At 41.9% G+C, this 27,011-nt stretch overlaps 2 protein-coding genes across 7 annotated transcripts in view; both read left to right on the top strand.

Annotated features, from left to right (window-relative positions):
• Positions 1 to 3,588, top strand: part of ZNF185 (zinc finger protein 185 with LIM domain) — a 69,366-nt gene extending 65,778 nt beyond the window's left edge. The window contains exon 30 of the mRNA XM_083595914.1: positions 567 to 3,588. The gene's annotated coding sequence lies outside the window, so the exon portion shown is untranslated. The remainder of the gene's footprint in view (positions 1 to 566) is intronic.
• Positions 3,589 to 6,759: 3,171 nt separating this feature from the next.
• On the top strand, positions 6,760 to 26,049 carry LOC310754246 (SLAIN motif-containing protein-like). Of its 6 annotated transcripts, XM_083595974.1 has the most exons (10): positions 6,992 to 7,028; positions 8,019 to 8,069; positions 10,881 to 11,633; positions 13,742 to 13,875; positions 17,290 to 17,439; positions 20,081 to 20,221; positions 21,825 to 22,139; positions 22,259 to 22,396; positions 23,225 to 23,546; positions 25,192 to 26,049. In XM_083595974.1, exons 3-10 carry the CDS (start codon positions 10,927 to 10,929, stop codon positions 25,244 to 25,246), a joined length of 1,962 nt encoding a protein of 653 aa, XP_083452100.1. In that variant the 5' UTR covers positions 6,992 to 7,028; positions 8,019 to 8,069; positions 10,881 to 10,926; the 3' UTR covers positions 25,247 to 26,049. The 6 variants fall into 6 exon arrangements, with proteins under 6 accessions (XP_083452101.1, XP_083452104.1, XP_083452100.1 ...); XM_083595975.1 differs by lacking the exon at positions 8,019 to 8,069 and having other exon boundaries at positions 6,760 to 7,028; XM_083595977.1 differs by lacking the exon at positions 17,290 to 17,439.
• Positions 26,050 to 27,011: the final 962 nt, after the last annotated feature.

Here is a 27,011-nt window from a genome sequence, read left to right as displayed (position 1 = left end):
CTGCCTGAAACCTTGGAGAGCCCTTGCTAGCCAAGGGGGACAATACTGAGAGCTCAGCCATGCTTCCACTTCTTACATGCCTGAAAAAGCATTGCCCTACTCCTTCCCCAGGGAAAACTCACTCTGTAGTGCTGAATCAGAGTAAACGTCAATGCGGAGGAAACATGAATTTGATCCAGCTAAACGCTAAAGAGCTGTTTTCCCCTGGGGAAAGCAGTGGGAGAAAAGGAAGTGTGGATGGGGCCCGAGTTAGATGGACTAACTGTCTAACTCAGGATAAGGCAGCTTCCTACATTCCCATGGCTGCTCTGCTGTAGCAGCCAATCTGGTTGTCAGCCTCCCCCCCATCTTTGGCTATTGACTGGCAGCAGCGGCAGCAGCTCAATTTTGCAGTAGTTGTCTGTATGCGGTGGTATATTGCCACTGTGCTGTTTTGCACCACTTGCTGCTGCTGCTGCTGCTTCTCCTTCTCCTCCTCCTCCTTCTTCTTCTTCGTGCCACTGCTTTGCTGTCTATATTGCCTAACCAGTTCATTAACATCCATTCATTCTCCAATTTTCTCTTAGATTTCCATCGGCCGGAAGAGCCTAACCCAAGAGAAGACCGTAGCCCATGTGGGCCAGGATGATTTGACTGCCTTCTGACCAGCGAACATCTGTTCTTCCTCTGCTCTTATGTTACTCTTCTTTAGCCACCTTTTCCTAGGGAAAGCAATTCACACTCACTCATTTAACTTTACTACCCAGTAACAGGCAGGCAGGCAGGTCCAAAATAGGAACAAAAAGCCAGTGTCATCAGTCAGAGAAAAGAGTGTTGGGAAATTATAAACTGCTGAGCACCTCCAGATCATTTGTCTTTGAGAAGATTTGTTGGGACACATTTCATTCTGATAAACTCGTCCAAGTGCTAAACTGAATGAGATGCAGAGGGGGAGACATTGTCCCTATCTTTCAGAGACAGCTCTTATTTTCTGGTATTAATCTCTTTAAAAATCCTGTCTCTGGTGGCTAAGTTATACAATGTTACACCAGGCAATTGTCGTTCTACATGTTCCAATGTATTTTCCCGTCAGTACTGGGGGTGGGGGGAAACCAGGTTATTTTGGGGGGGGAGGTGCAGGGTAGGAAGTAGGTTTGTTGCACGAGAGAGCTGGATCATATTTAATTGTGCCGCCTGAATTTGCTGATATGTCATTGAATTCCACCTGAAAATAGTGACAGCCTGAAAACATCCTCTGTTTTGATTTTGGGGTGCTTTTAAACAAAATCAACATGGAGACGTGCACACCTGGGAGGGTGGCCATATGTCCTAGAATGCAACTTTCTGTTTGAAGGACTGTCTGATCCAAGCTTAAAGGAAAAGTACTATAAGAAGGCAGATCTGCAGAAACCTTGAAGTAGCCCATCAACAGCACCTTGATAGCAGAACTGAGCAGGCACAGGTCACACCGTCTACCCCAATAGGATATAATATTTCTATTATATTAATTCTTTCTAAATTTGTGGCTAGACATACAAATGAGCATGTGCAAATTGTATGCAAATCTGTGACCTGTTCTTTTTGTGCACATATGATGCATTTCCTCTTTTGGAGCTATGTGGAACTGGCCACCCTTGGCACATACAGAATGGGCGTAGCTCAGTTCAAACATGCCTTATATGCATAACGTTGAACTCTGCCATTTCCAGGTGTTTTGTTTTTAAAGGATCATGAACAGCAGGTGATTGATAACATATCCCAAGATCCTGGACAAATGCTGTCATGCAACACAGATATTTACTGAGCTAAGAGGTCCCATATCCCCATTCATTATAGGACAGCTTCATATATCTAGTAGCTTTCCTTCCATTCCACCAAAATTGCTTGTCTGGAAATGAAATGTTGCTGAATGTGTTTGAGTTGCATTGTAGCTAATCTGTAAATGCCCTCTGTTCTGTTGTGGGTTTGAATATTCTTAAGCTTTTTCTTTTTTAAATACAAACTGCTCAACAGGTTATTCACAGGGTAAATGCATACAGATGTACAGCTGGCAGGCCTACACAATAGTGCAGAATAGTGACTGCATGAAAGGTGTTCCCTTGTGTCATCATTCTTGGTGTGAGAATAGGGTTGTGTCCACATGATTGTCCTTATCTGACTTGTGAAATATTGGGAGATGCAGTGGTATAGTTAGGTAATTTTAGGCCAGGGTCACTGAAGTGTTGTCTTTGGATGTGAAAGTGCCTTTGATTCACCTGTGCCTACAAAGACTCTTAAGGTCCTCCACTCGCTGCCATCATCATGAAGTAGTGCAGGTGGTTGTCTTTCACTCTCTCTGAAAGTACATAGTTACTAAAAAAAATCCATATAGTAATGTGGTTTTTTTTTGTTTGTTTTTTTACAAGAGACATTGGGGTAGTAGTTTAGAGATGATCACTGGAGAATAGTGTGAGGGGTGTGTGCCTGCCTGGTTGAGAGGCCTCCAGTAGAATATTAGTGTTTGTTGTGGCTGCTAATTAATAAGACCACCATCTTAATTCAAGATATTAAACTTATTACAGCACCTAAAAATAGTGGTGACTGTTTTAGACTCTAGACTTAATAGTTTTCTCATGGGGGGCTTTTTGGATGGTAATGTCTATTCCTTCACTTCAGAGAGTGGTTGGTCATTTTCCCTGCTGAGTGAGACCCTCTACCTCTGCCCAAAAGTACTGCCAGGCACCAGGGTGTTTGGGCTGGCTCATTACAACATTATGAAGCAAATATGCTGGGGCTCATCCACACTCCCTTTTGTGCCTCATTTCTAGGCACAGGCCTGGTCTCTCCAGGTCCAGGTAATTTATTCCCTCCCGGCACTTTCCCCAGGAAAACCTGGCAATCAGATTTTCCAGATTGCTGTTTGCTCTAATTCAGTAGTAAAACACACATTTTCCTGGGGAAAGCATTGGGACAAAACAAAAACATAACTGCTTTGACACAGACCTGGAAAACCCAGACCTGTGCCGGAAAAGCATGGAGCACAGGTAAATGTTTACGACCTTTTCTCCTAAACTACTTTTTCCCTCTGATCTTGAGCCTCAGGCTATAGCTACTTAACTCTTGCAGAAATTTAAGGCAAAACTCTTGCAGAGTTTTCAGCAAACCTTTGCATGGTGAATTGCTATATTCATCAAACCTTTCATGTTCAAGTTTCGAGACATTAGATTTTTCCTTTACATGCCCCCCATATGTTTTAAAGATATGCCTCCAGTTAAAATACCTGCTGCTCCTGAAAATTACCAATTCTTAGTACACAAGCATGCAATAAAACCTTGTGACTTGGGCAAGATCTTTTGTTAGAAGTCCATGGTCAATATTTAACTTCTAGGCTGACTTCTTTTTCTGCAGGCTTTAGAGCACACATTTTTATCAAGCAACAAGTAAGGTTTCAAGAGCTGTTTAACTGATTGCTTTATTTCCTCAATGACACATACCGCTGCAAGCTGCTTTGGGAAGGGAGATATAGGTCATATAGATGTTTTGCTTCATTGTCCTTGCCAATCTATTTTCTTTGAACCAAAAGTTTAATCTCTACATAACAGTTCTTCTAATAAATATTATGTGCAGAAAGCTGACTTGAGCTCTTAATTGTCTGTGTGATGTATTTCCTGGTGTTCCAGAGCCAAAAAGGTCCTACACAGCATTCATCATCAACCTTCGGTCCCCAGATTTTGTTGGTCTATAACTCCCACCACCCATTACTTTTGGCTAAGCTGGCTGAGACTGATAGGAGTTACAACATCTGGACTGAGACCCAAGATTAAAGTGCACTGATCTAAAAAGTTCACACTGTGGGACAGAGGAGACTATTGGTTTCCAGGGGAAAAGCACATTTCTCATTCTTGTGGCTCCTGAGAACTCTGGCAATGTGTTATTTTAAAGATGTGGCAGCTAAGGGAAATTTGCAAAACTGCACAAAATGGAGAAAGAGGGTAGATTCATGTCTCACACCATTGTCTATCTGTCTCCCTTTGCCATTAAATTGATTAGTCCTAGATTTAGGAATGGGGGGAGTCCTTTGCACAACACATGATTCACTTAGGCCACAAGATGGGAAACAGGGCATAGTTCAGTGGTAGAGCACCTGGCTTGCATGCAAGAAGTCCCAGGTTTAGTCCCTGGCATCTCCAAGCAGGGCTGGGAGAGACTCATGCCTGGAACCCCGCAGAGCATAATAACACAAAGCCTGCTGGATCAGACCAAAGGCCCATCTAGTCTAACAACCTGTTCTCACAGCAGTCAACATCAGATACCTTTGAAAAGCCCACAAGCAGGACACGAGTGCAACAACTCTCTACCCTCCTGCAGTTTCTACTGCCAGTAAATCTAGACTAGGAGGCGCCAAGATGGTACCCTCCAGATGTTTTGGACTACAACCTGCAACATGCCTGACCACTGACTAAACTGGCTGGGGCTTATTTGCCCAGCTGCAACACAACAGCCCTGCACTACTGTCAGTTGAATCTTACTCTGGTAGATGTTGCCACCCGCTTTTTCTTTTGGTCACCTACAGCCCCAGAACCAAAGGGGGGAAACTGGGGGTGCACCAGATCAATTAATTTAACAAACTGCTGAGGAGTTCACCCTGTACACTTTGGTTCAACCTACACACAAACTGCTTGGGGGCAGGCAGGGGTAGTTTCCAGCTGTTTTATCCCACTTGGAGATCAAAGGAGCTTGCATTCTTCCAAACATCCGAAAACCCAGGGATTGAGACCAACACATCCTGTTTTTCCCAGATGGTTCTCTTATAAATTGAGTAAAGGCAGCAGCCCACACACCTCAAGTCTCTTCCCAGATCTCAGAAGGATGTGCTGGTCTCTTAAAAAGTAGGGGGAAAGCAAGCAAAAGGGCAAAATAGAATACACTACGCAATAAATCAGAGCACTGTGGATTTAAAACTGGACAGCTTAACCTATTAACTATGATACTTTTAGTCTACTTATGAATAGATTGCAAGGATGGTCAGCTTCCTGGTATGAAAATCCTGGTCTGGACCCTAATGGTAGGAGGGAAACAGCTGCAGTAGCCCTCTCCTGCTTGTGACCTCCAGCAACTTAGAAGTATCATATATCTGTCATGGCTAGTAACTACTGATAACTTTATTCTCCAGGATTTTGCCTTATCCCCTTTTAAAGCTGGCCAGCATAGGAACACAGGAAACTGTCTTATACTGAGTCAATATTATACTGCTTTATACTGAGCCGTCTTCAAATATCTTAAGGGCTGTCACACGGAAAATGGACCAAGCTTGTTTTTTGCTGCAGTGGAGATTAGGACTCAAACCGATGGCTTCAGTTTACAAGAAAGGAGATTCCAACTCAAGATCAGGAAGAACTTTCTGACAGTAACAGCTGTTTAGACAGTGGAACGGTCTCCCTCAGGAGGTAGTGGACTCTTTTTCATGGATGTAGCTGGGGGGCAAGGGGGCAGCTGCCCCCCATCAAGTAAAACAATAGAAATACTTAACTAACTGACCAATCACATTGGTTCTACCCCCCTAGCGAAAGTCCTGCCCCCCCCCCCCCCGTGCCCATGCTCTCTTTCCTTATAGGTCTTTAAGCAAAGGGGGAATGGTCATCTGTCAGGGACACTTTAGTTGAGATGCCTGCATTGCAGGGGGGGTTGGACTAGATTACCCTCGGGGTATCTTCCAACTCAGTGATTCTATGTGCTCTTTTAGGGAGAGATTGTGCCACCTCTTTTTCAGTGCAGACTAGCTCATCTGTGAGTCTTCTCCTTTCCAACCCACCCTGCTATGTCATGCAAAAGAGCAACCGATTCAAGTGGCATGCATCTTGATGGCAAAAGGAATAAGACTTTGGAATAATGAAAACAATTAGTACAGGCAGAACTGCATCTAGCTCAGTATTGCCAGTATCACTCCACAGGATTTCAGATGGGTCTCTTTGAGCCCTCCCTAGAGATGCTGGGGTTTGAACCTGGAGTCTTCTACATGCAAAGCAGATGCTCTACCATGGAGCAGGCCTAACCACCTGGCATCCTTGGTTAGTTACCATGGGCACAGCTGCCCCCCCCCAGATCAAATAAAACAACAGAAATACTTAACTGACCAATCATGTTGGTTCTGCCCCCCCAAACCAAATCCTGCCCCCCCGCAACAAAAATCCTGGCTATGTCCATGGTAGCTACAAGTGTCCTGGTAGAGCAAACTGCTGATGCCTGCCACGAGCCACAAGAAGGCTGAATCCAGCCACCATTTAAATTTCTCAGAGCATCCCTAATGTAGTGCCACTTTGAGCATTGTGGTATACAGAGCGGTACCTTGGCTCCCTTGCACACCTGGCAAAGAGATGTATTAGCGCCTCCAAAGCCAGGAGGAGAGACTATGGACCAGAAACTCCAAAAAGTTTGTTTTTCAACACCTTTTGCGTAACTCCGCTTCCTCTCATCCTAATAAACAGTAGTAATAATAAAATAATTAAATGTGTAGCGCAGATGCGGCATGGCTGCGAGGGCACACCGCTATTGGCAGGGCAGCTCCCCGTCGTCGTCCCCCTACCCCGCGTTCACCTCTAACGCATCAGCCACAAGCTACCTAGCACCTCCCGCCCAGCAAAGCAAACTCCATGCCTTGCCTTAGCTAAGCCACCTTTCTTTGCCCCTAGATCTCCTTGCAGCTATCAACGCGCAGGCGTAAAAGAAGATATACACCTTTAGGACACGCGCGCCGTCAGGAGGCTTCAAAAAGCCGGAGGTGGGCGGGACTTTCTCTGAGTGCTGTCCCTTGTCTCTATCTCTCTCTCACACACACAACGCTTCCATCCCGCCCCTAACTCCGCTTCCCTCCCTCCTGATTCGCTTTCGCTCGGCCGGCCGTGCCGTAGATATGCGAATGAGGCTGCGAACGTAGCCAATCAGCCACAAGAGGACGAAACGAGAAAAAAAAAGCAAGAAAGAAAACATAAAGCAGTAGCAGCGGCGGCAAACGGTCGCCGCTGGAAGGAGAGAGAAGAGGCGCGCGCGCGCGTGGTGTGTGTGTGTGGCAGGTAATGAGCGCGCCCTCGGGGATGTGGCGGGTGGTGGAGGAGGCGGCGGCGGCGATGATAATGTTCTGGCAACGGTTGGTCGGCAGAAACCCCCCCGCCGCCGCCTTCATTTCCCCTGAAGCGATGGGCAGCGGAGCCGGGCCTCTCTCGCTCTCTTTTCTGCATCCTTCGTGGCTCAGTTCGGGTCCCCGGCGCCTCGTCCATCCCTCCGTCCCTTCCCTCCCACCTACCACATCTCCCTGGAGCGGACGATCCCCTCGGATCCCCCTCCCTTGAGCGGACGATCCGGTGAGGAGCAGGTATCGGAGGGTCTTCTCCGCTGAGGAGCAGGTATGGAAGGGGCGGGGGGAGACCTGACTCAGTTGCCTGCGGAAATGTGTGGGGAGGAGTGTTTAAGTCCCATAGCAGGTTCCCTCCCTCCCTCTCTCCTCTTCATCTTTGGTTAAATTTCCGTGTGTGAAGGATGTGCATATTGTGTGTGGTGTTGCTGCTGCTGCTGCTGCTGCTGCTAATACAAAACCTTCCCTGCCTGCTCAGCAACTGCTGCTCTCCCCACCCACCCTTCCCGGTCATCCTTTAAATAAATGAAATGATGATGATGATGATGATTACTTTATTTTAAAAACTGGAGGGGGAAGGCACCCACCTATCTGTCTCTTCTGGCGGTGGCTGCCTTCATGGCGTTATGGGAAAAGGGGGGAACTCCCCCCCACAGCTTTTTTGCCCCAATTCTTTCTCCCGAGGAGAGTCACACCTTTCTTTTTTTAAGGGCTTGGAGAAAGGGAGATTATGTTTTTGTTCATCTATCTGCCCCTCCTGTTCTCTTAGAAAGGAACCCCATTTTTAGGGCAGGGGGCACCAGCCTCCATTCACAAGTGGAGAGGCCCTCCTTAGACATTAAGTGCTTCTGTTGTTTGACCCAGATCCTGCTTCTTCTGGCAATTGATTTGTTCTTTCTTTTCCTGGTTGTGTATATCTTTCACTCCTCAGGGCTTCATGCAACGCCTCTGTCAGTCTGTAAGATCATCTATCCCGACCAGGGTGATGCTTTTGCTCTGCTTTGCTCTGACACTTACGCTGGTAACAACTTGACTGTTCTCCTGGAAAAAAGAGAGAGAGGGAGATAGATGCTTGGAGCTTCAGTTGATCTCATGGGTAGTTTAGAGATAATGATTGCCACTTTCTGCTTAATTGCAGCAGCCTGCTTGAAATAGGGCTAAAAATAGTGGCTGGGAAACATTGATAATTATACTTTAACAGAACTCTCTTTTAAAAAAGAAAATGTAACATCACTACATGTGGCTTTTCTTCAGTTTTGTATGATATACAGTAGGCTCATTTCTGGTCTAAGACTGGACACAAACATAAGAGGGAAAGATGATTTGAATGAGAAAATAAAGAAAGTCAGGTCTCCCCAGAATGCTTGGGAGTTATTTAAAACCACAGTAATAGAAACATGAGAAGAATATATACTGCAGATTAGGGAAGGTAGGACTGAAGCCAAGAGGATTCCAGTGTGGTTAAAGAGCAAAATCAAGGAATATATTATGGGTAAAAAGGCTTTCTTTAGAAAATGGAACTGTCCATAGAAGACAATAAAAATGAACACAAGCTTTGGGAAAAGAAACACAAGCAGATGACAAGGGATGATAAAAAAGAATTCGAAATGCTCATTGCAGAATACACAAAGATTAAAAGCAAATCTTTAAATACATTAGTAAAAGCAAGCTGACTGGAGAGGCAGTTGGAGTCGCAAGTATGCTAAACAAAGAAAGATTGCACAGAAGCTGAATGAATTATTTCCACCTGCCTTCACTGTGGATTGTAGAAGATGTAGGGCATATCCCTATATCTGAACTAAGTTTCACAGGAAAAAATTGAGGAACTGAAGCAAATGGTGGATACAAGAGACAAAATTCTAGGTCTTATTGACAAAACAAAAACTGACTTGAGTTCAGATTTCATCCACCTCAGACTTCTTAAAGAACTCAAATGTGAAATTGCTGATATTCTATCAAATATATGTAGTATGTCCCCAAGATCAGCTTCCATACCTGAGGACTGGAAAGTGATTAGTATAATATTATTTTTAAAAAAGGGATTCGAGAGGAATTCAGAAAATTATAGGCCAGTTAGCTGGCTTTATAGTAAATTCAATTTTATGAGAGGGTGTTTTAGGCTCAGAATTGGGGCAGATATTTCTCCCCTACAGATAAAGTATTTAATTGGAAATTACACAGTTTTTATATGATGGTTCCTTTAGGGCATGGGTAGGCAAACTAAGGCCCGGGGGCCAGATTCGGCCCAATCGCCTTCTAAATCTGGCCTGCGGATGATCCAGGAATTTGTTCATTTTTCCCCCTTCAAAATATAGTCTGGCCTCCCACAAGGTCTGAGGGACAGTGGACCGGCCCCCTGCTGAAAAAGTTTGCTGACCCCTGCTTTAGGGGCTTTGACATCTGTTTTGCTTCCCAAGAGTTGTAAATGTGAGCAGAGAAACCTGTTCACTTTAAGACTTGATAGGTTTCTATAACACCCTTACTAATAAGTCCCATGTACCACATTAATAATAGAGCCCAGAGAGTCTTGAGCTGTCACCTTGAGTTTTTTCATTGCTTCCTTTTTTGTGCTCGTCTGTAATTGGGTATGACTTAAATGAAAGACTTAGTGCATACTTATTGGCATCACTCTGTACTTTTATGTGTGTCTCGTGCACTTTAAAGTTAATTGACAAAGCTGGTTCTGTACACACCCTTCCATGTGTCAACATAACCACTCAGTTTGAAGTAAAGTACTGAGCCAAAAAAGGTGTATGTGTGTATAATTGTTTTTCCAAAAACATACATACTATGTAAACAGAAGCCCAAGTTCACTGGCTTTTGTCAGGCCAAATTGCTGGAGTGGGGAAAGTATAGTAAAAAGTCACTTATGGCAGTGCCATGCATCTAGTTTTAAGTAAACTGCTGGTGTCCTTCATTCTCTTTCACTGTATGATCACTTGTTACCAAAACCTGCAGAAATAAGTTTATGGTTTACTGTTCCAATGTAAACAATTGGGAAAGAAGCAATTTCCTCTCCTGCATTTTCATGATCCGATATTAGCTACTGGCTTGCTTTGTTTCTTGCCTTCAATAAGTAATTTTCCTATGTTTGTGCATACACAATGTATGTAACCAAGCTGTCAGTTAATTGCAGAATTTATCTACTGAACATGGTAATGCAGCTTCACAATATAGAAACTTCCCTCTAATATCAGTGTTTCAGATATTTAACAAGACTTTCCATATCATTCAGTCTTTTTTCTCCCCATTGAAAAAGCTGGGCTACAAAAATCCTAAACACTTGAAATTTAATGCTGGCTGGCAGTAATTCAAGTTATACTTGAAATATCAATTCCATGGTAGTTTGTCTCCGAATCTATCATTTGGCACAGACTTAGGTAAATGTTGTATGTGGTTCTTTTTTGCTAGCTCAGAAGAATTTTGCAAGTTTGAGTTGGTCATGTCCTTTCCAAATTGACCTCACAGATCTAAAGCTGTCTTCCTGAAACCACATTTGCCTTGGCAGCTCCATGTGAAGTTGGGAAGATTATAGAGCACTCTACTTATTTTGTATGTGTTCATTATGGATATCTGCTTACACCATGAACAACAATGAGTTGCCTTTCCCATGGTAGTGATTATGGTTGCTGCTGGGCAAATTTAGTTCATGTCAACATGTCCATTGTAAGTAACATGCACTACCCTTGCGGATAAGTGCCTTCAAATTTTATTAAGGCTTGGCTCTGCACCATTACCCTGAAGACATTCAATTGTTAAAAGAACTGGTATGTTTACTTTATTTTTTTAACAGGTATCTTCTATAGTATCTTTTTCTAGCAAGTCTCCTCAGGGGTTCCATGAAGATGGTTGTCCCTGGGAGTGCCCCTATAATTCAGCCAGACCATAGTCTTGGAACTGAACTCAGCCGGGGCTCAGCAGAGAACTCTGTGATGGGTCCTGATACTGAACCAGTGGATGATCAAGTGGGCCCTGAGCTGGAAGAGGTGCGGAAATTGCAAGAACTTGTGAGGAGACTTGAGCTCCAGAATGAGCAGTTGAGAACTAGAAGCCTTCAAAGTGTGCCAGAGGCAAAACTGCTGAGCCAAGCTGGCACTAGAGTGGATAATTGCAATTCCAGGCTCAATGGGATGGAAATGAATAATAGCATCAACACTCTGATGGATAAACAGGAATTGCAGATAGTGGCAGACTTACACTCTGCACTGAGTAAAATGAGTTCAGAAGCAGAGGAGACTGATGACATCTTGCAAAAGGATGTAGAGGCCACAGAACAGAACAACTGTACCAGTGGTTGTGGGGAACAGCCTCCTAACCCAAAGTTTGTGAGCAATACAGAAATGCAGAACAGTGATGCTAATACCAATGACTTGTCTAGTTGGAATGGTGGCAGCACAGTGCTAGTAGAAGACTTCATCACAGGTATTGAGCCAGCACTGAGAAAGAGCGAAGGGGATGCAGAAGTAGAACACCTCTTTAATGAGACAACTCTGGATGAAGTGGAGCTGTTAGAACTTGAGAATGCTGACGATGAAGAGGACACCTGGTAAGTCACTCAAAATTATGCCTATCAAGGGAGGAGGGAACTGGACCAAATGTCTGGAGCAGTTTCTATTTTGTTTTGTTGTTTTGAATTGAGATAAAAGAAATGAGGCCTTCATCTGTGTTCAGAGGAATTAAACCAGGACTCCTTGGTTTTGTCAGCAACTTTTCCTAAATGTAAAGTCAAAGAAAAAAATGGACATTTGGGCAGTCACTATCCACCCATACTCTGGAAGTGGACAGGTTCTAAGGGAAGCAGCCCAAAAAAGTCCACAAAAGTGTAACTGCTACTGGCCCCTAGAGCTATTAGTTAACACAGCAGTGTAAAACGATGCATTACAGGTGCATCACTCCTCACATTGTAGTTGTGAGTGAGGCGGGTGGTTGTTTATTTTGGGCCCTGCCCTGATCAGTTCAAGAGACAGCCATAAACTAAGCTGGAAGATATTAAGGAGTGTTTGCCTCCGTAGTGTAGGATGCATTCCCACTACTACTCACATTTGATTTTGCCAAATGTGGTGGGGTGTTATTGCCAGTTCTTGTTCCTCATACAACACGTGTTTGGTACATAAATTATATATATACATAATAAAACGTGTGGAGTGGCCCTGAGCCACTACTGCTTGTGACAGTTATTTACTTACTTTAAAAACCTGTATCCTGCTTTTCACCATCTAGGTCTCAAAGCAGCTTACAAAAATAGAAATATACAACATACAACAATTAAAATATCAACTTCATTTATTTTTTTTTGCATGAATCCAGCTATTCATTAGAAAGAAATTATGTATAGTCATTTTTTTTCTGGCTGGAATATGCTTGCTGTGGAGGCTTGTGCATTTATAATTTTTGTGGAAAGGTATGTGGGAATTGAATGTTAGTTGTATACACCTTGAATTTTTGTGAGAATAGAGAACTTCATTTATCTAAAGCTGTATGTGACTACTTCTCAGGAAGTGAGTCATGATACTGGTTGTAGTTATTGCTCATATGTCAATATCATAGATAGTTACCTAATAATTTGTGGCAGGACTTATATTTCATATAGCCATGGGTCTTGCTAATTCTCTGAAGGAATGTCACACCTGCTGCATTCCAATAAATGCCTGTTTTAAAGATAAGTGCTAGGAAGTTCCATCTTAATTGTTCATTCTGTTTTTCACTAACAAGCCTTTGTGAGTGAAGTGTGGCAGACTTACCAACGAGAAACGGAGGTAGAGGCATCATTTCTGCATTTCTGCACTTGAAGCTGGTATCTAGAGATTACTTAAAGCACTGTGGCATACCTGCTTTCTGTGGTGTACCCATATCTTGTTGTGGATATCCTAACATAATATAGCTTTTTGATAGAAAATGGATTGGAATACAGAAATAAAAGTGCATTATGTGTTTATACTGTAGTACTCTGCTTCAGAACAAGATCTTATAAAATGTAAGAAAAACATTAGTATTTTTTTCCTATTTGGAATAAAATGGAAGACTTCCTCAGCTCTTAAAGTAGGGGCTTGTCTTTGTTTTGTGCTAGGACTTTTCCCTTTTAGTTAACCATGATTTTTTTCCTTTCTTTGGCTAAAGAACCAGTCTTGTTTAGAAGTTAAACAATGAAATTTGTAAATTCCCAACACTTTCTTTTCCCATCCTTCTTGATGTAGTGTCAGTTTTTTTCTCTTAAGCTGTATGAATGAGTAACTCAAAATCTTCGCAGTTTGGAACTCTCTTTTAAAACTATTAAAAGGGGTCTCTTTGAGTACTTTACTAAAAATGTATTCGGTAAAAATTATCTGCTCTAACCACAAGCAGTTCAAGTTAGTAAAAGCTGCTGCTGGATAGCTTCTTTTGCTGTAGCACCATTGCTTGTTGGACTCCACCAGAACCACCTAATTCACAAAGTATCATTAGAAAAAATAAAATACAAAAATTACTAACTGACCTTGAAAGCAGACTGACTCCCTATTTGCAGTGTAATAAATGTAGTTATCTATTTGGGGTGGGCATGCATACTGTATATAGTTCATGTTGTTTATTTCAGCAGCTTACCCTGGCTGTAAAGGTGGACAAACTGATATAATTATTTACTGAATCAGCATATTAAACTTTCTCCTTCTGCTTAAGGCTATATGTGTCTTCAAGAAAAATACCAGCAGATGAAAAGGAGTCTCCCCTGAAGTGGTGTAGGCATGTGTTAGACAATCCTAGTCCTGAGACGGAGGCAGCCTGCCGTACCCTAATTAGCAGACTTGACCAAGGTAGGTGAGCTGAATGTGTTTGAAAGGGTGTTTTAATATTTTGTGTTGTATGGCTGCTGAGAAAAAAAACAGAAGAGTCAAAATTATTATTGTCAGTGTGATCTTGTCCATGTCTACCCAAAAGAAAGTGCAATTGAGTTCAATATGACTTATTCCCTGGAAGGTGAATGTAGGATTGAGGCCTTGGTTGTCACAAGAATTACCAAGCAGATAAACCATGAAGGTTCTCAAAGCACCTGCAAAGTTAAATTTGATTGGACAATTCTTCTCCTTCCATAGGTAGTATTTGGAATTTTGCAACTGAATTTAGTTCAAAGAGCTTTGGTACCTTGATCTCTTGTTTTGCTCTTTAGCATTTTCTTGCCAGAGCTTAAACCACATTGCATTAGCACTAATGGCTGGGCAGGGTGCCATGGAGATAATCTTTCTAAGCTTGCCAGAGGCAAGGTGGTGTACATGATACTTGGGCTGAGGTGGCTTCATCAGTGGATGATAATACTTAGTAAACAGCTTTGGTAACTTCATGTCAAATAGAGAATCACTTTTAACCATAAATAAACATTTTCTTGAATTTTTGATACTGTATTTGCTTCAAACAGTTTTTCAGAATAAAGATAATTAATCATAACGTAATCACTGTGTGATGTATTAGTTGTTTAAAAGTATACATGTCTGTTATAATAACTGTTCTAGATGTGACCAGTGTCCTGTACTGAAAGCTGCTGTACCCCAATTAATCTTTGTTTATTTTTTTCAACGTAGGGGAATAATATGCAAAATTTATACTTATTATCATATCTGACTCAGTTAGCCCAGGGCTGCTAACAATCGTTAATGTTTAAGCCATCAATATTGTAGTAAACAAAAGTAAGGCTTTATGATCTATACTTAAAATCATCATGCAAACCTCATAATTCTTATTCACAAACAGATGAGTGGTTTTTTAGAGAGCTCTGAAAAATGAAACTCCTGTGGATTCTAATTCTATCCATGCCTACTCAAAAGTAAATTCTTTTAGTCCATTAGATTTCGTGTTAACTGTCTACACACCATATAATAATATTGAAGACTTCAATTTCCTATCATTCATAGCAAGTAATAGTAGATGGATGATTAGCCTCCTTATGAGAAGTATAAACTTTATATGCCAACTTCCTGTTAAAACTTGTAGGCATCATGGAACAAAATAATAGTAAATACGTCAATATAAAAACTGCAGGTGCAAAAGTTTTTTTAAGTTACAAGTTTAAAAGAATTACATTCTTGATTAAATGATGCTATTTTAAAATATATATTTTTGGGATGGGGTAGAATGCAAATAAAAATCTGTCCTTTTACTCGGAACCAGTATCTGAAAGATTTGTAGTTACTTATTCTGGAAGATTTGCATGTATTTTAACAAGCATCTCAACACTTTTCACACATTTCAGTTTGTTCATTGGTGTGTGAAAATGTTCAAACATTGATCATTTGCTTCATAATGCAGAAAATAGAGGTCTGAGGCAAGTGAGAAGCAAGAAGATTCAGAGGATGTGTTCTACATAGATAATTGTATGTTGCAGTGGCAATCTGCTTGGCAGAATCCTTCTCTTGATTGCATTTCTGCTTCAAATACTGAAAATACGTTTTGTATGTACTCTGCAATACTCTTAGGATTGCTTGTTCAGCAATTAAGTCAAGTTGGTAGCCATGTTATAATTGCTAATTTTACTAGCTTTGATCTTGAATATAAAAGTTGCATCCATATGTATTAACTGTGGTAGCAATATGTTTTAAAAATGCTTTCAGAAGGGTTGTGCTTACTGTGAAAAAAAGTCATAAAAGTCCCATTTGCTCCATTTTAGGCCTTGGTTATAGGGGAGTAAAGAATTCCCATCCTCTTTTTTAAATGAGCCCTTCAGACTTCTGTTTTCCACAGATCTCCTCTTGCACCAAGGCACCAGGATTTTGTTAGCCTACATACAGCTAGCGACAGAAAACTGACAAGGCTCTGATGACTGGTAGAGTGGAGAGAGACACATCCCTCCAAAGCCCAGTTTTGTCACTTGGCATCTATCAGCCTGCTCAGGGAGGCAGAAACACAGTATAATTGCCTGCTACTGGGTGGCCAAATATTAATCTTACTATTTTCAAAATGGCTCTTAATATGCGTAAGGTGAACACTGTAATCATTTTGTCTTGAACTATTAAACAAGCCTGTATTCAGACCCTGGAAATATATTCAGACCACCTGGAAATGTGTTATATTGTTCAGGCTTCTACCCATTTCCATTTTATGGCTGAGTTGGTCTCTCTAGAAGGCATTCAGTTAGCTTTCAAAGAATCTAAATGTCCATTGTATCATGAGGTACCATTCTGAGTTGAGGGATTTCAAGGACAAGATGGCTCAGAATAAGGCTTGATTGTTCTCTGCACTAATAACACCACTCCTTTTTGAACTCTCAACATTAACTTGTTTTAGATCTTAGCTGCAACTAATGATGGGAAATCTGTCTTTGATTTTAAATGTCTGTATGCCAAGTACCTGTGGACTATTCATGCAAGGTTTTTATAGCTGTTATTTGCAGCATGTCTTTCAAAACTTCTTAATACACTTTAAATGAAAGTGCTTTAAGAGAGCATTGAGAAGAGAAGGACAACATTATTTTCCCTCATTCCCGTAAGTCCACAGATGGCTGCTTCATGGGACTACTCTGCCTGTATCTGGATCAGCAGGATAGCTGATCCACACTGATTACTCTTGGATGTTTGATTTCTAGAATGCACGATGTATATTGTAAATTATTATCCTGTACCACATTGGGTGATGTGAAACAAAGCTCCCTGCCCCTGCTTGGGGTAGGCCAGCTACTTTACCAGCATAAATGTTAATTGCACTAGACTGAGGCTAGCTTTGCTCCTCAGGACTGGCACAAAATGATATTTGTGAATCATTTAAATCCTCACTTTCAGGATGACGTAGAGGTCAAAATTATCTTGTCTTCCCACATAGGGGAGCTATCCCATCTACCCTGTCTATATATTATCTGGGAAGCATGGAAAGAGGAAGCACTATTAGTATTTCAGTATAATGCATGAAACACTCTCCTGTCTGATATTTTTGATGCTGTCTCAGGTATATATGGGGAGGGCATTATAAGCTGAGGCAGAAGCAATTGTATTGTTTGTCTTTACATGTGCAGGCATGCAGTATTAAGCCAAGGAGAGAACCCTGCATGCAGAACTGAGAACTGTCTTAATTTTTTTCTATATTCCAGACACTTTAAACTGTTGGTAATCAAATGATTTGTTTGTATTGTGTTCAGGGTGAGTGTGTCTGGCATGTAATGCATGCAAATGTAGTCTGTCACTCCTTCTGCCCATATCTTTATTTAACTTGGTAAAGTTACATGGCTTTCTTGTATTTTCCTTTAGCCAGTAGGTGGAAATCCATGTATTGCGGTCCACTGGCATCTTCAAGTGTGCATAACTTGAATACAGACACAGGGTCCTGTAGCAATGCACTAAACATACCCGGGTACTGCAAATCAACTAACAAACCGCTACTAACTTGTGGCAGCTCAGGTACGGCATGGCATTGGGGACGGTTTCAGAGAACTGGAGGTGGGAGATGCATGAGGGAGTGGGGGAGGAAGAGGTGAGACTGGCTTGGTATCTTCAGGCTTAACGTGATTGCCTAGTTCTTTTTCTTGCCTTTGCCTAATGCTGATTGTTTAGACCTCTTTGCTTGTTTGTGCTAATTCTGGGGAATTTAAAAAGTTTTATTTCTTGAGAGAAAAGTCCACCTCCCAGCACAACTGAGCATTTCATTTCTGGGGCATTTGATTGGTCTTTAAGATAAAGCCCTGATGAAGCCTCCTGTTACAGGACTTCCCTCTGCTGCTTTGACACTTCATGGTTTGTATGAAGACTTGTTGTTTAACTTGCATGTGTAAAATTCCTTCTGTATTGGGGGAGGATTAGCTTGACCTTTGAAGTCAAAGGACTTTATAGAAATGGCATGTGAGTTTCTTTGCTTAGACTTGGGAAAAACTTCAACTGGTCAAAGTGTTTTCCAAAGAGTAGTGTGACCAGTATGCACAGGTGACAACAGCATAACCAGACCACATAACTAGAGGCCAATCAGATGCCTATGGAAAGCCCACAAGCAAGGCATGATAGCAATAGCCCTTTCCTGCTGTTGGTACTCAGCAACAGACAAATTCATGCCTCTGAATACAGTGGTACCTTGGGTTACGAACTTAATTTGTTCCGGAGGTCCGTTCTTAACCCGAAACTGTTCTTAACCCGAGGCGCTCTTTTGCTAATGGGGCCTCCTGCTGCCGCCATGCCACCACCGCATGATTTCATTCTCATCCTGGGGCAAAGTTCGCAACCCGGAGCAACTACTTCCGGGTTAGCGGAGTTTGTAACCTGAAACATTTGTAACCCGAAGCGTTTGTAAACCAAGGTGCCACTGTACCTGATCATAGCTGTCATCATGTCTGAGGGAATTAAGATTGCTGAGGTTAGACTTGAATGCACATCCTGCCTAAATACATATGAACCATGTAATATAATTAGCTTAGGTTCTTGGTCTGTGAGTAAGCCTGTATTTTCCTTAAGGTGTCCTAGGGCTTGGTTAGTAGCCATTTACCTGGTTATCTATGATGAGTAAGAATATCTTTCGGCAATCAACCAAAGAAACTTGACAAATATTGGACTGTAGGTTGTTTCCTTTTAGGTCACAAATGAACTAGAAGATGGGTTAGAAAAAAACATGATAAAGGAAAGCTGCCTTATACTGTATTGAGGTGGTACATCTAGCTCAGTATTATCTACACTGACAATGGCTTTCCAGGGTTTCAGAGACTAGGAGGCTTTCTCTGTCCTACCTGAAGATGCCAGGGTTTGAACTCAAGACCTTCTGCATGCAAAGCAAATATTTGACAGCCCTTCTCCACAAACAAGCAAACCTTTGTGGGGACTCGCAGTGGGTTTGGACAGAAAAGGGGCTGTTCTTCTCTCTTGCCCAGTTTTTGTATTGGGCTTTTAATTTTTTTTTAATAGTCAATTATTTATGATGTTTTCAGGCAAAAAGTGTTCCCCTCTCTGAAAGTGTCTTATAGGAAACTTAGGACTCAGCCTAAATCCACAGTGTCTGAATCGAGGAGGAAGGGATAATATGGAGGACTCCTAAATCTACCTCCAGCAAGAGGACAAGAAAGGTTTTGATTGTTGCAATCTAGGAGGCTTTGACGCATGAAGATTTGGTGATCTGATTTGGTTTATTTGTTTTCGCCATAGCCAGAAGAAGGGGTACCTTTTATTTTAAAAAGAACATGTCTACAAATATTGTATGAACACATTTCATTCTAAAAGACATCTCCCTTTGACTTACAGTGCCTGTTTTCTTATTTGGGAAATGGGGAATGATGGCAGTTAAGAGAGTCACTAGGTCATCATAGGCCTAGCTGTAGCTCCACCAAAATTATTTCAAGGGCCCTAGACCGTTCCCTGCTCCCCTACTCCCCTGCTTAGATACTATATGCCATTGGGCCATTAAATTATTATGACCTTCCTAAAGTGAAGGGCAGAATGTTAACAATAATAGGTAAAAAGGTAAAGGTAAATGACCCCTGGATGGTTAAGTCCGGTCAAAGGGGACCATGGGGTGTGGTGCTCATTTCGCTTCAGGCCGAGGGAGCTGGCCAGTATGACTAAACCGCTTCTAGTGTGATAGGACACCGTGACGAGTGCCAGAGTGCATGGAAACACTGTTTACCTTCCCGCTGCAGCAGTACCTATTTATCTACTCACACTGGCATGCTTTCAAACTGCTAGGTTGGCAGGAGCTGGGACAGAGCAATGGGAGCTCATCCTGTCATGGGGATTCGAACCGCCAACCATCTGATCAGCAAGCCCAAGAAGTTTGGTGGTTTAGACCACAGCACCACCCGTGTCCCTAGATGAAAACTATGTTAAATGCAAACTCTGTATTTGTGGGCCTTCTCTGTAATTTAGTTACATAAGGAAGTTCTCTTTCTCAGAAGTAATTGCTAATTAATCTTAATGGTAAACATGAATGCTTTATAAGGAAGTGTCACTGTACTCATTACTAGACTCAAACAAGGCTGTGTACCTAGTATGCTACTACTAGTGAGTTTTAAAGAATACTTTCTAGTCCTCATTTTGACTTTTCTCTCTCCTCCACCACTTCTGAAAGGTTATGTGGGCATGCATTCAGCATTGAGCTCTCAGTCTTCCGTTGACAGTGAACTCAGTACCTCAGATGACTCTATCACGATGGGATACAAACTGCAAGACTTGACAGATGTGCTGGTTATGGCCCGTCTACAGGAAGAAAGTATGTGAAAGCAATTTATTTTCCTCTACATTAGGACAGTATCGCCTACAACAAGAGGTTTTAAAAAACTGCCCAAATAGAGGCTAAATAACATTTTACTTTTGTGTTTTCTCCCTATATGTAACATTTTAATTTTGTTTTCTCGCATTATATGTAACACAGTAACATAAATTCTCCACTTAGATTGGGTAATTGAGTAGCCCTGCTGAATAAATTATATTGATACTAGTAAATGTTGTGAACAGTATATGTGTAAGGACTACTGTTGCTCTGATGAATGTAAAACCTTTCAGACTCATTGCAGTTGCTTCTGGATCAAGAGCACCTTTTCAGTTTAGGTGATGGTCGGGTGTACAGGCTGATTTGGGGGAAGAAAATAAGTTTGACAGCAAACTTAGCGTTTGCTGAACAGGAGAACAGGTTGGAATAGCATATCTAGTCCTGGGGCCTTGGTCTGGAAACAGTATCTTTGTGAAAAGTGCAGCAAAATTCCGCCAGCTTCTTTAAACTAAATAAGTCTTTTACTATCTGCAGTGTATGAAACACATATGGAGCATTTGGTTTCTCATACATATATGCACTTCACAGCTAAAAAGCTCGTTGAAATCTCCATGGATTTTGTTGCTCCGTGAATGGGTGTCATGACCTGTAAGCAGCTGCTTTGCAGGGTGTCTAGCTTTCACAACTGCAATTTCAATGTTCTGAAGTTACTGAGAAGACATGAGGTTAGAGGCATCAAAAGCTGTGGCATAAATTAGTGTTTTTTGGTGCAAAAATGTGTCCATCTTATATATTGGGATCTTCAGTTGAGCTGTTGTGTTAGCTGTTGTGTTAGCTGTTGTGTTAGTCTGAAGATGTTTTTGCTTAGGTGGGATTTAAAATGGAAACAAAGTAACTTGAATTATCCTATTAAGAAAACTTAAACAGGAGCAAATGGGCTGGGTGGCTGCTTGTTAACAGTATTATCCCACTGGAAGGCAATCCAGTCAAATAGTGGGGAAGCAAAGATCCATAACAAAAGAATGGATGCAGTGTGTGTGTGTGTGTGTGTGTGTAAATGCTTTTTGTTGTTTCAACAAATGTCTTGTTAACCTTCCTGCAATTTAAAATTCAAGCGATTCATTTTAAATAACCACACACATCGCAGTAAAACTATATGTGTAGTCAGGGCTTTTCCCCCAGCCGGAATACATAGCAACGCAGTTCTGGCACCTCTCAGGTGGGTGTCATTGCCATTATAAGAGAACATGGTAGGCATTCATGGTGAGTTCTGGCACCAATCTAGAAATATAGCATTGTGTACACAGTGCTAGTACTGTTTGTACAGTTTGTAACTAGGTTTTAAAAGTAGCATAAAATGTGAGCACCTGATGGGAATATATCTTGCTGAATGATTATCTTCCATCTCTAGGGTTTGGAACAATATTTCTGATTGCACCACCATGATTGTGACAAGCAGTGTATTATGTCTTTGCTTTCTGTCTGGTTTAGTAGTTCAGTGGTGGGTCATATCGTAGAAACTTCAGCAAATATATGTCAGGCAAGAACTATGGGAAAAAACAATGAGCAATAACTGTATCCTTTGTTGTTGGCCATACTTTAGGTCTTCGCCAGGATTATGCCTCCAGCTCAGCCTCTGTTTCCCGTCGTAGTTCCAGTGCTTCTTTGCATTCATTGCGCAAAGGCACCTACAGTGACCAAGACTTTGACACATACAGTCTGGAGGATGAAGATGATGGCTGTTCCTTTTCCTATCATAGTAGCCACAGATACTCACCATCCCCACTGAACTCACCACGGTGCCAGTCCCCATCCACAAACACAGACTTTGGCAGGGCAACAGGCACCCGGATTCACACCTCCCGGAGAGCAGTGCAGAATTCCATTCCAGAAAGGCTGAAATATTCTGGGAATGAAGGTATGTGATTCTCTTGTTGAATCCAATCATGTTTGAGAAGATCACGTGCCTGCAGTGGTTGTGTAACTGAATACATTAAAGCAGTTGGATTTCTCATTGTCTTTGCATTTCCTTTATAGAAGAACTAAGGCACAGCATGCCTAACCTGGCCAGAACAGGTCGGCGTTCCTTGGAGTCTATAAAGAACAGCCGCAGTTTGGAGTCAGATCTGCAGGTTCCCGGTAGTCGACTCTCCAGAATCAATCAGCCATCGGCTGGTAAGTTAGCTTTCCTTTCTGTGAATGTTGGTTACTTATCTTAAGAACAGAAAAGACAGAGGTACTGGTGGGTTGGGGGTTATGATAATCTTGCAATAGACATGCAGCCTGTTCTGGATGGGGTTACACTTTCTGAGAAGTAGCTGGTTCACAGCTTGGAGATGCTCTTGGATCCATCTCTGCAAACTAGTTGTACATTTTCCCGAGGGTGTTGGACCGAAGTTCATTCATGGCATTGTCATCTCCTGGTTTGATTATTGTAATGTGCTCTATATGCAGCTGGAGAATACAGCTGCTGTCCAGAATACAGCTGCTATGGTTTTGTCTAGAGCCAGGAGGTGGAACATGCCATCCTAATTTTTACCAACTTGTTTGGCTACCAATTTTGTGTCTAGGATCAATTCATGCTTGGGTCCTAAACAGCCTGGAACAGGTTATCTCAACAATCGCCTTCTTCCACAAAGCATTTTTTGAGAATTCCACTTCACTTCTGAAGCACTTCTTTCTGTCGCTGCATTGATAATTAGGAATGAAAACAGGGCCTTTTCTGTTGTGTCACTCAGTCTGTGGAACTACCTCCCAAGAGAGGCGCATCTGACTCCCTCGTGGTCTGCTTTTAGGATGGCATTGAAGATTCTCTTCCAATGGGAAGTCTTCAGGAATGAACTCTAATGGCTATTCTTGGGGTTGTTTGGGGAAGGGGGTGTCCTGTTTTTTTTGTTTTGTTAGTGTTTTATTTTAAATTTTGTAATCCTGAGAAGACAGGATATAAACTTTGTAAATCTTTTTGTGGTCTCACTTGTGCCTTTTCTCCCACCCTACTTCAAGGTCTGGCTCCAAGTAAGCTCCGCTATTCCTCGGGTGCTGGAAAGCCACCCTTAATAGTCCGACAGCCAATGAAAGCAGGTTCTTGTGCCAGTAGTCCCATAACACCACAGCAATCCATTAGAGCTGCTGGTTTTGCCAGTACTGTTGGCAGAGTTCGAAAGCTACAGTCTTCCACACAGCATCCAAATTCTGCTGGTGGTGGCAGTTTGGTGGCTAGAAGCAATAGTATGGCCACAGGAGCAAAACACGCCCTTCCAAAAAGTAGAACGTCCATTGGGGGAACATCCTCCCTGAAGAGCAAGCTGGCACAGCCAGCCAAGAGGTAAGAGCTAAAAGCTTTAAGTGCAAAGTAAAAAAAGGATGTTCTGGGCTTGTGCCCTGAGAATTAAGAAGTTTCTGTGCTGTTGGCTTGGTTGGGATAGCAATATTGGCTTCTAATATTATTTGCATTGGAGTCAGGACTCCACAGTTTTGCTCACCACAACAAACGCCCATCACCCTTGGGCAAGAGTCCAAAGGCATTCTCCTAGTTCTGGAGATGCAGTATTGAGCAGAATGATCCCTACCTCCTCAGCTGAAAAATTGGTAAGAAAACTGTAACTTTTTTTTTTTGTTGCTACATGGCCAGGTGCTTGGAGCATCTGGCAAGCACAGGCGCAAAGCAAGCTTCTGCCTGCCGTCCACTTTCAAGATGGAAGTTTGTTTCCAACTTCATGACATCTCAGGGACACAGTGCAAAATCAGAGGCAATGCTTGATTTGTGGTTATATGATCCTGGCATCCACAATTTTTTTGGCTCACCAAGGCCAACCAAAATTTGTCGACCAATTGTGATAATTTCCTTCAACTTTAGAGGAAAACACAGAAGCTCTATCAGAATTCAGTGGAACTTCCTTCTGAGTGGTCAGGTTTAGGGGCAGTGTGTTAAGTTTCTTTGCTTCAACCATGAAATGTAAAAAGGCAGACATGATGTGGGATTGAGGATTGATCATTCTATGATATTATGGCAGTGGACAAAGCTGTATTGTAACTTTTGAATAAATGCTTTTGTTTTTTCAAAAAGGCCAAATATAAGCATGGAGGTGGATGTGAGGGCAGGTGCTTGCAGCAAGAGATTAGGGAGTCATTATAGTCGCGGGTTGCTGTTACTTTTGCTAATTCTGAACTGACTTATTGGGTGAAGTGCTGTCTGCATAATTCTGTCCTCAACAAGCAGTAAGTGGCTGTAGTAAAGGAAGATTGCTTGGTATATGTGAAATATATGGTGCTTAAACCATATATTTTGAGGTTGGCCTTGTGTTTGGTATAGAATTGATGCTAGTGCTCAGGGAAGAATCCTGGTTCTTGGGTAGCTACAGGGATGTTGAGAAGCATGCATGTTTTAAAAGCCAACCAATGTACTTTTGCTTTGATGACATTTATTTCAGCTGTAGAGCTCTCTGATATGGTAACCACTGTATCACCTTGGATTTCCTATGTGACAATCAAGGTTCCATGTTTGTGCAACATGCCCGGAAAAAAATCACCCCCTATGAAAAGACTGCATTTTTAATTGAACAAATAAGAGTACTGCTCAATACCTAATGTTTCTCTTTGGTGGATATAAGAGAAGCAGTATACATTGTAGTAGGGAAAGTTGTGTTACATCTATTTTGCTGCATATCAGTTTTCTGGAACCATCTTTTCATTATAACTTCCCAACACATGCACATGCAGTAAAACACATTAACACCTGTTTTTCTTGCAGATGTGTAGAAAACAGACGTCCTGAGCACATTTGGGGAGAAAGCTAGTTTTCTTTGTGCTTGGAGTTTTTTAATACAGCAGAGCATTCAAACATTAAAATTCTTGCTGTACTTTAGCAACAGATACAGCACATAAGTGCTAATCATGTATGTTGGCTCTTACTCTATTACAGTAGCATGTGGCTACTCCTCTAAAGTACTTAATTTTTTGTATCCCAACAGATTTCCGAAGGCCAGTGTTTCTGCTGATGACTCTTGGAAAGAAGGGTGCTTCTGAGCCAATGTGAAGTTACAGTGGTACCTCAGGTTACATACGTTTCAGGTTACAGACACCGCTAACCCAGAAATAGTACCTCGGGTTAAGAATTTTGCTTCAGGATGAGAACAGAAATTGTGCTGCGGTGGCAGCGGGAGGCCCCATTAGCTAAAGTGGTACCTCAGGTTAAGAACAGTTTCAGGTTAAGAACAGACCTCCAGAATGAATTAATTTCTTAACCCGAGGTACGACTATACTGCTAAACAGTGACTGGTTGGTTTGGGAAATACTGCAGCTGGACCAAGAGCCCAGCTGGCTGGGCAGGAGGAGGTTCTTAAAAGTCTACTCATCTTTAGCATCAGTGCACCTGAGCAACAGGGATATTTTTCTGAATTCATGCCACCTCTTTGCCTTTGTTTTATTTCAGTGGTAGAAATTGACTGCCTTTATTTTGCTTTAGCTGTTATATTCTTATTGCTTTGTACTTGGGAATATAGAAAGCTTCCTGATTACACTTGAACATTTGTTTGAACATTCCCCCCAAGGGGGGGGGAGACGAGCACAGGATAGTGCCCCTATGGCTATAAAAGCATTTGATTTTTTGGGGGGGGTGGGGGTTTCCCTCCCAAAAAGCATCTAGAGAAGTAGAAATAATTAGAAATTACAGTGTCATATGGGGTATCTTAACTTTTCTAGGAACTTTTCAGAGGTTTTCTAATTATCCCAAGTATGGGTATCTCAGTTACTTTGATTATAGTAGTGGTTGAAGCTGGTTTTTGATCATTGATAGTACACACTCCCAAATAAATATATCAAAACACCAAGACTCTTATGTGGTTTCTTGAAGGGCTGCTGTGTACCCTGCAGTGAATTCATGTGTACCTATTTGCTCTTTTCCTTGTATTTACCTGAGTAATGACGGTCTTTGGTGTATTATTATAATTTTATTATTTATTAAATTTGTATGCCACCCTTCATCTGAAGGTCACAGGGAGAAGTACAAAATGAGAACACAAAATACATAAAAACAAACCAATAACCCCCAAACCCATTTAAAAGGCCACAGAATATTTACTCAGCCTAAGTCCTGGTTCTAGAAAAGGGTTTTTGCATGGCACCTAAAGATACGTAATGAAGGTGCTAGATGGGACTCTGTGGAGAAAGCATTTCACAAGTGGGAAACCACTGCAGAAAACGCCTGTTTTCATGTTGCCACCCTCTGGAACTCTTGTGGAGGAACACACAAAGAAGGACCTCTGACGATGATTGCAGAGTCTGGGTTGGAGTATATGGGAAGAGGTGGTCCAAAACTTTCTAGGACAAACCCAGCAGTTTGAAATGAACATGGAAACTAATTGGCAGCCAGTGCAGTCGGGCCAGGATTGGTGTAATATGCTCAAGCCACCTTGCCACCGAATTCTGCACCGGCTGAAGTTTCTTAACTCTCTTCAGAGGCAGTCCCACATAATGTGCTGCAGTAATCTAGTGTAGGTAGTACTGCATCTGAAAGTAGAACAAGTGCTTGATGTTTCTCAACTGGTAATCTCAGATACTAAAATCCTCCTTTTCTGCTTTTTGTACAACTCGTTATATTTTACTGTTTTTAATGAAGGAAACTGAATTTTCAGCTAAATCAGTGCCTGCTGGTGCTTGCTATAAATACAACACAATCATACCTGGGAATGCAAACTGGCCTGCCACTCCTAGTTCCTGCCACCAATGTGACTTGATATTGTAGTTAATACCTACCTTCTATTTAATACTGAAGTTCTGTCTTTAGGGAAGC

Source organism: Podarcis filfolensis (genome assembly GCF_964270895.1).
Source record: "Podarcis filfolensis genome assembly, chromosome: Z".
Taxonomy (NCBI): domain Eukaryota; kingdom Metazoa; phylum Chordata; class Lepidosauria; order Squamata; family Lacertidae; genus Podarcis; species Podarcis filfolensis.
This window is presented reverse-complemented; position numbering and strand designations above follow the sequence as displayed.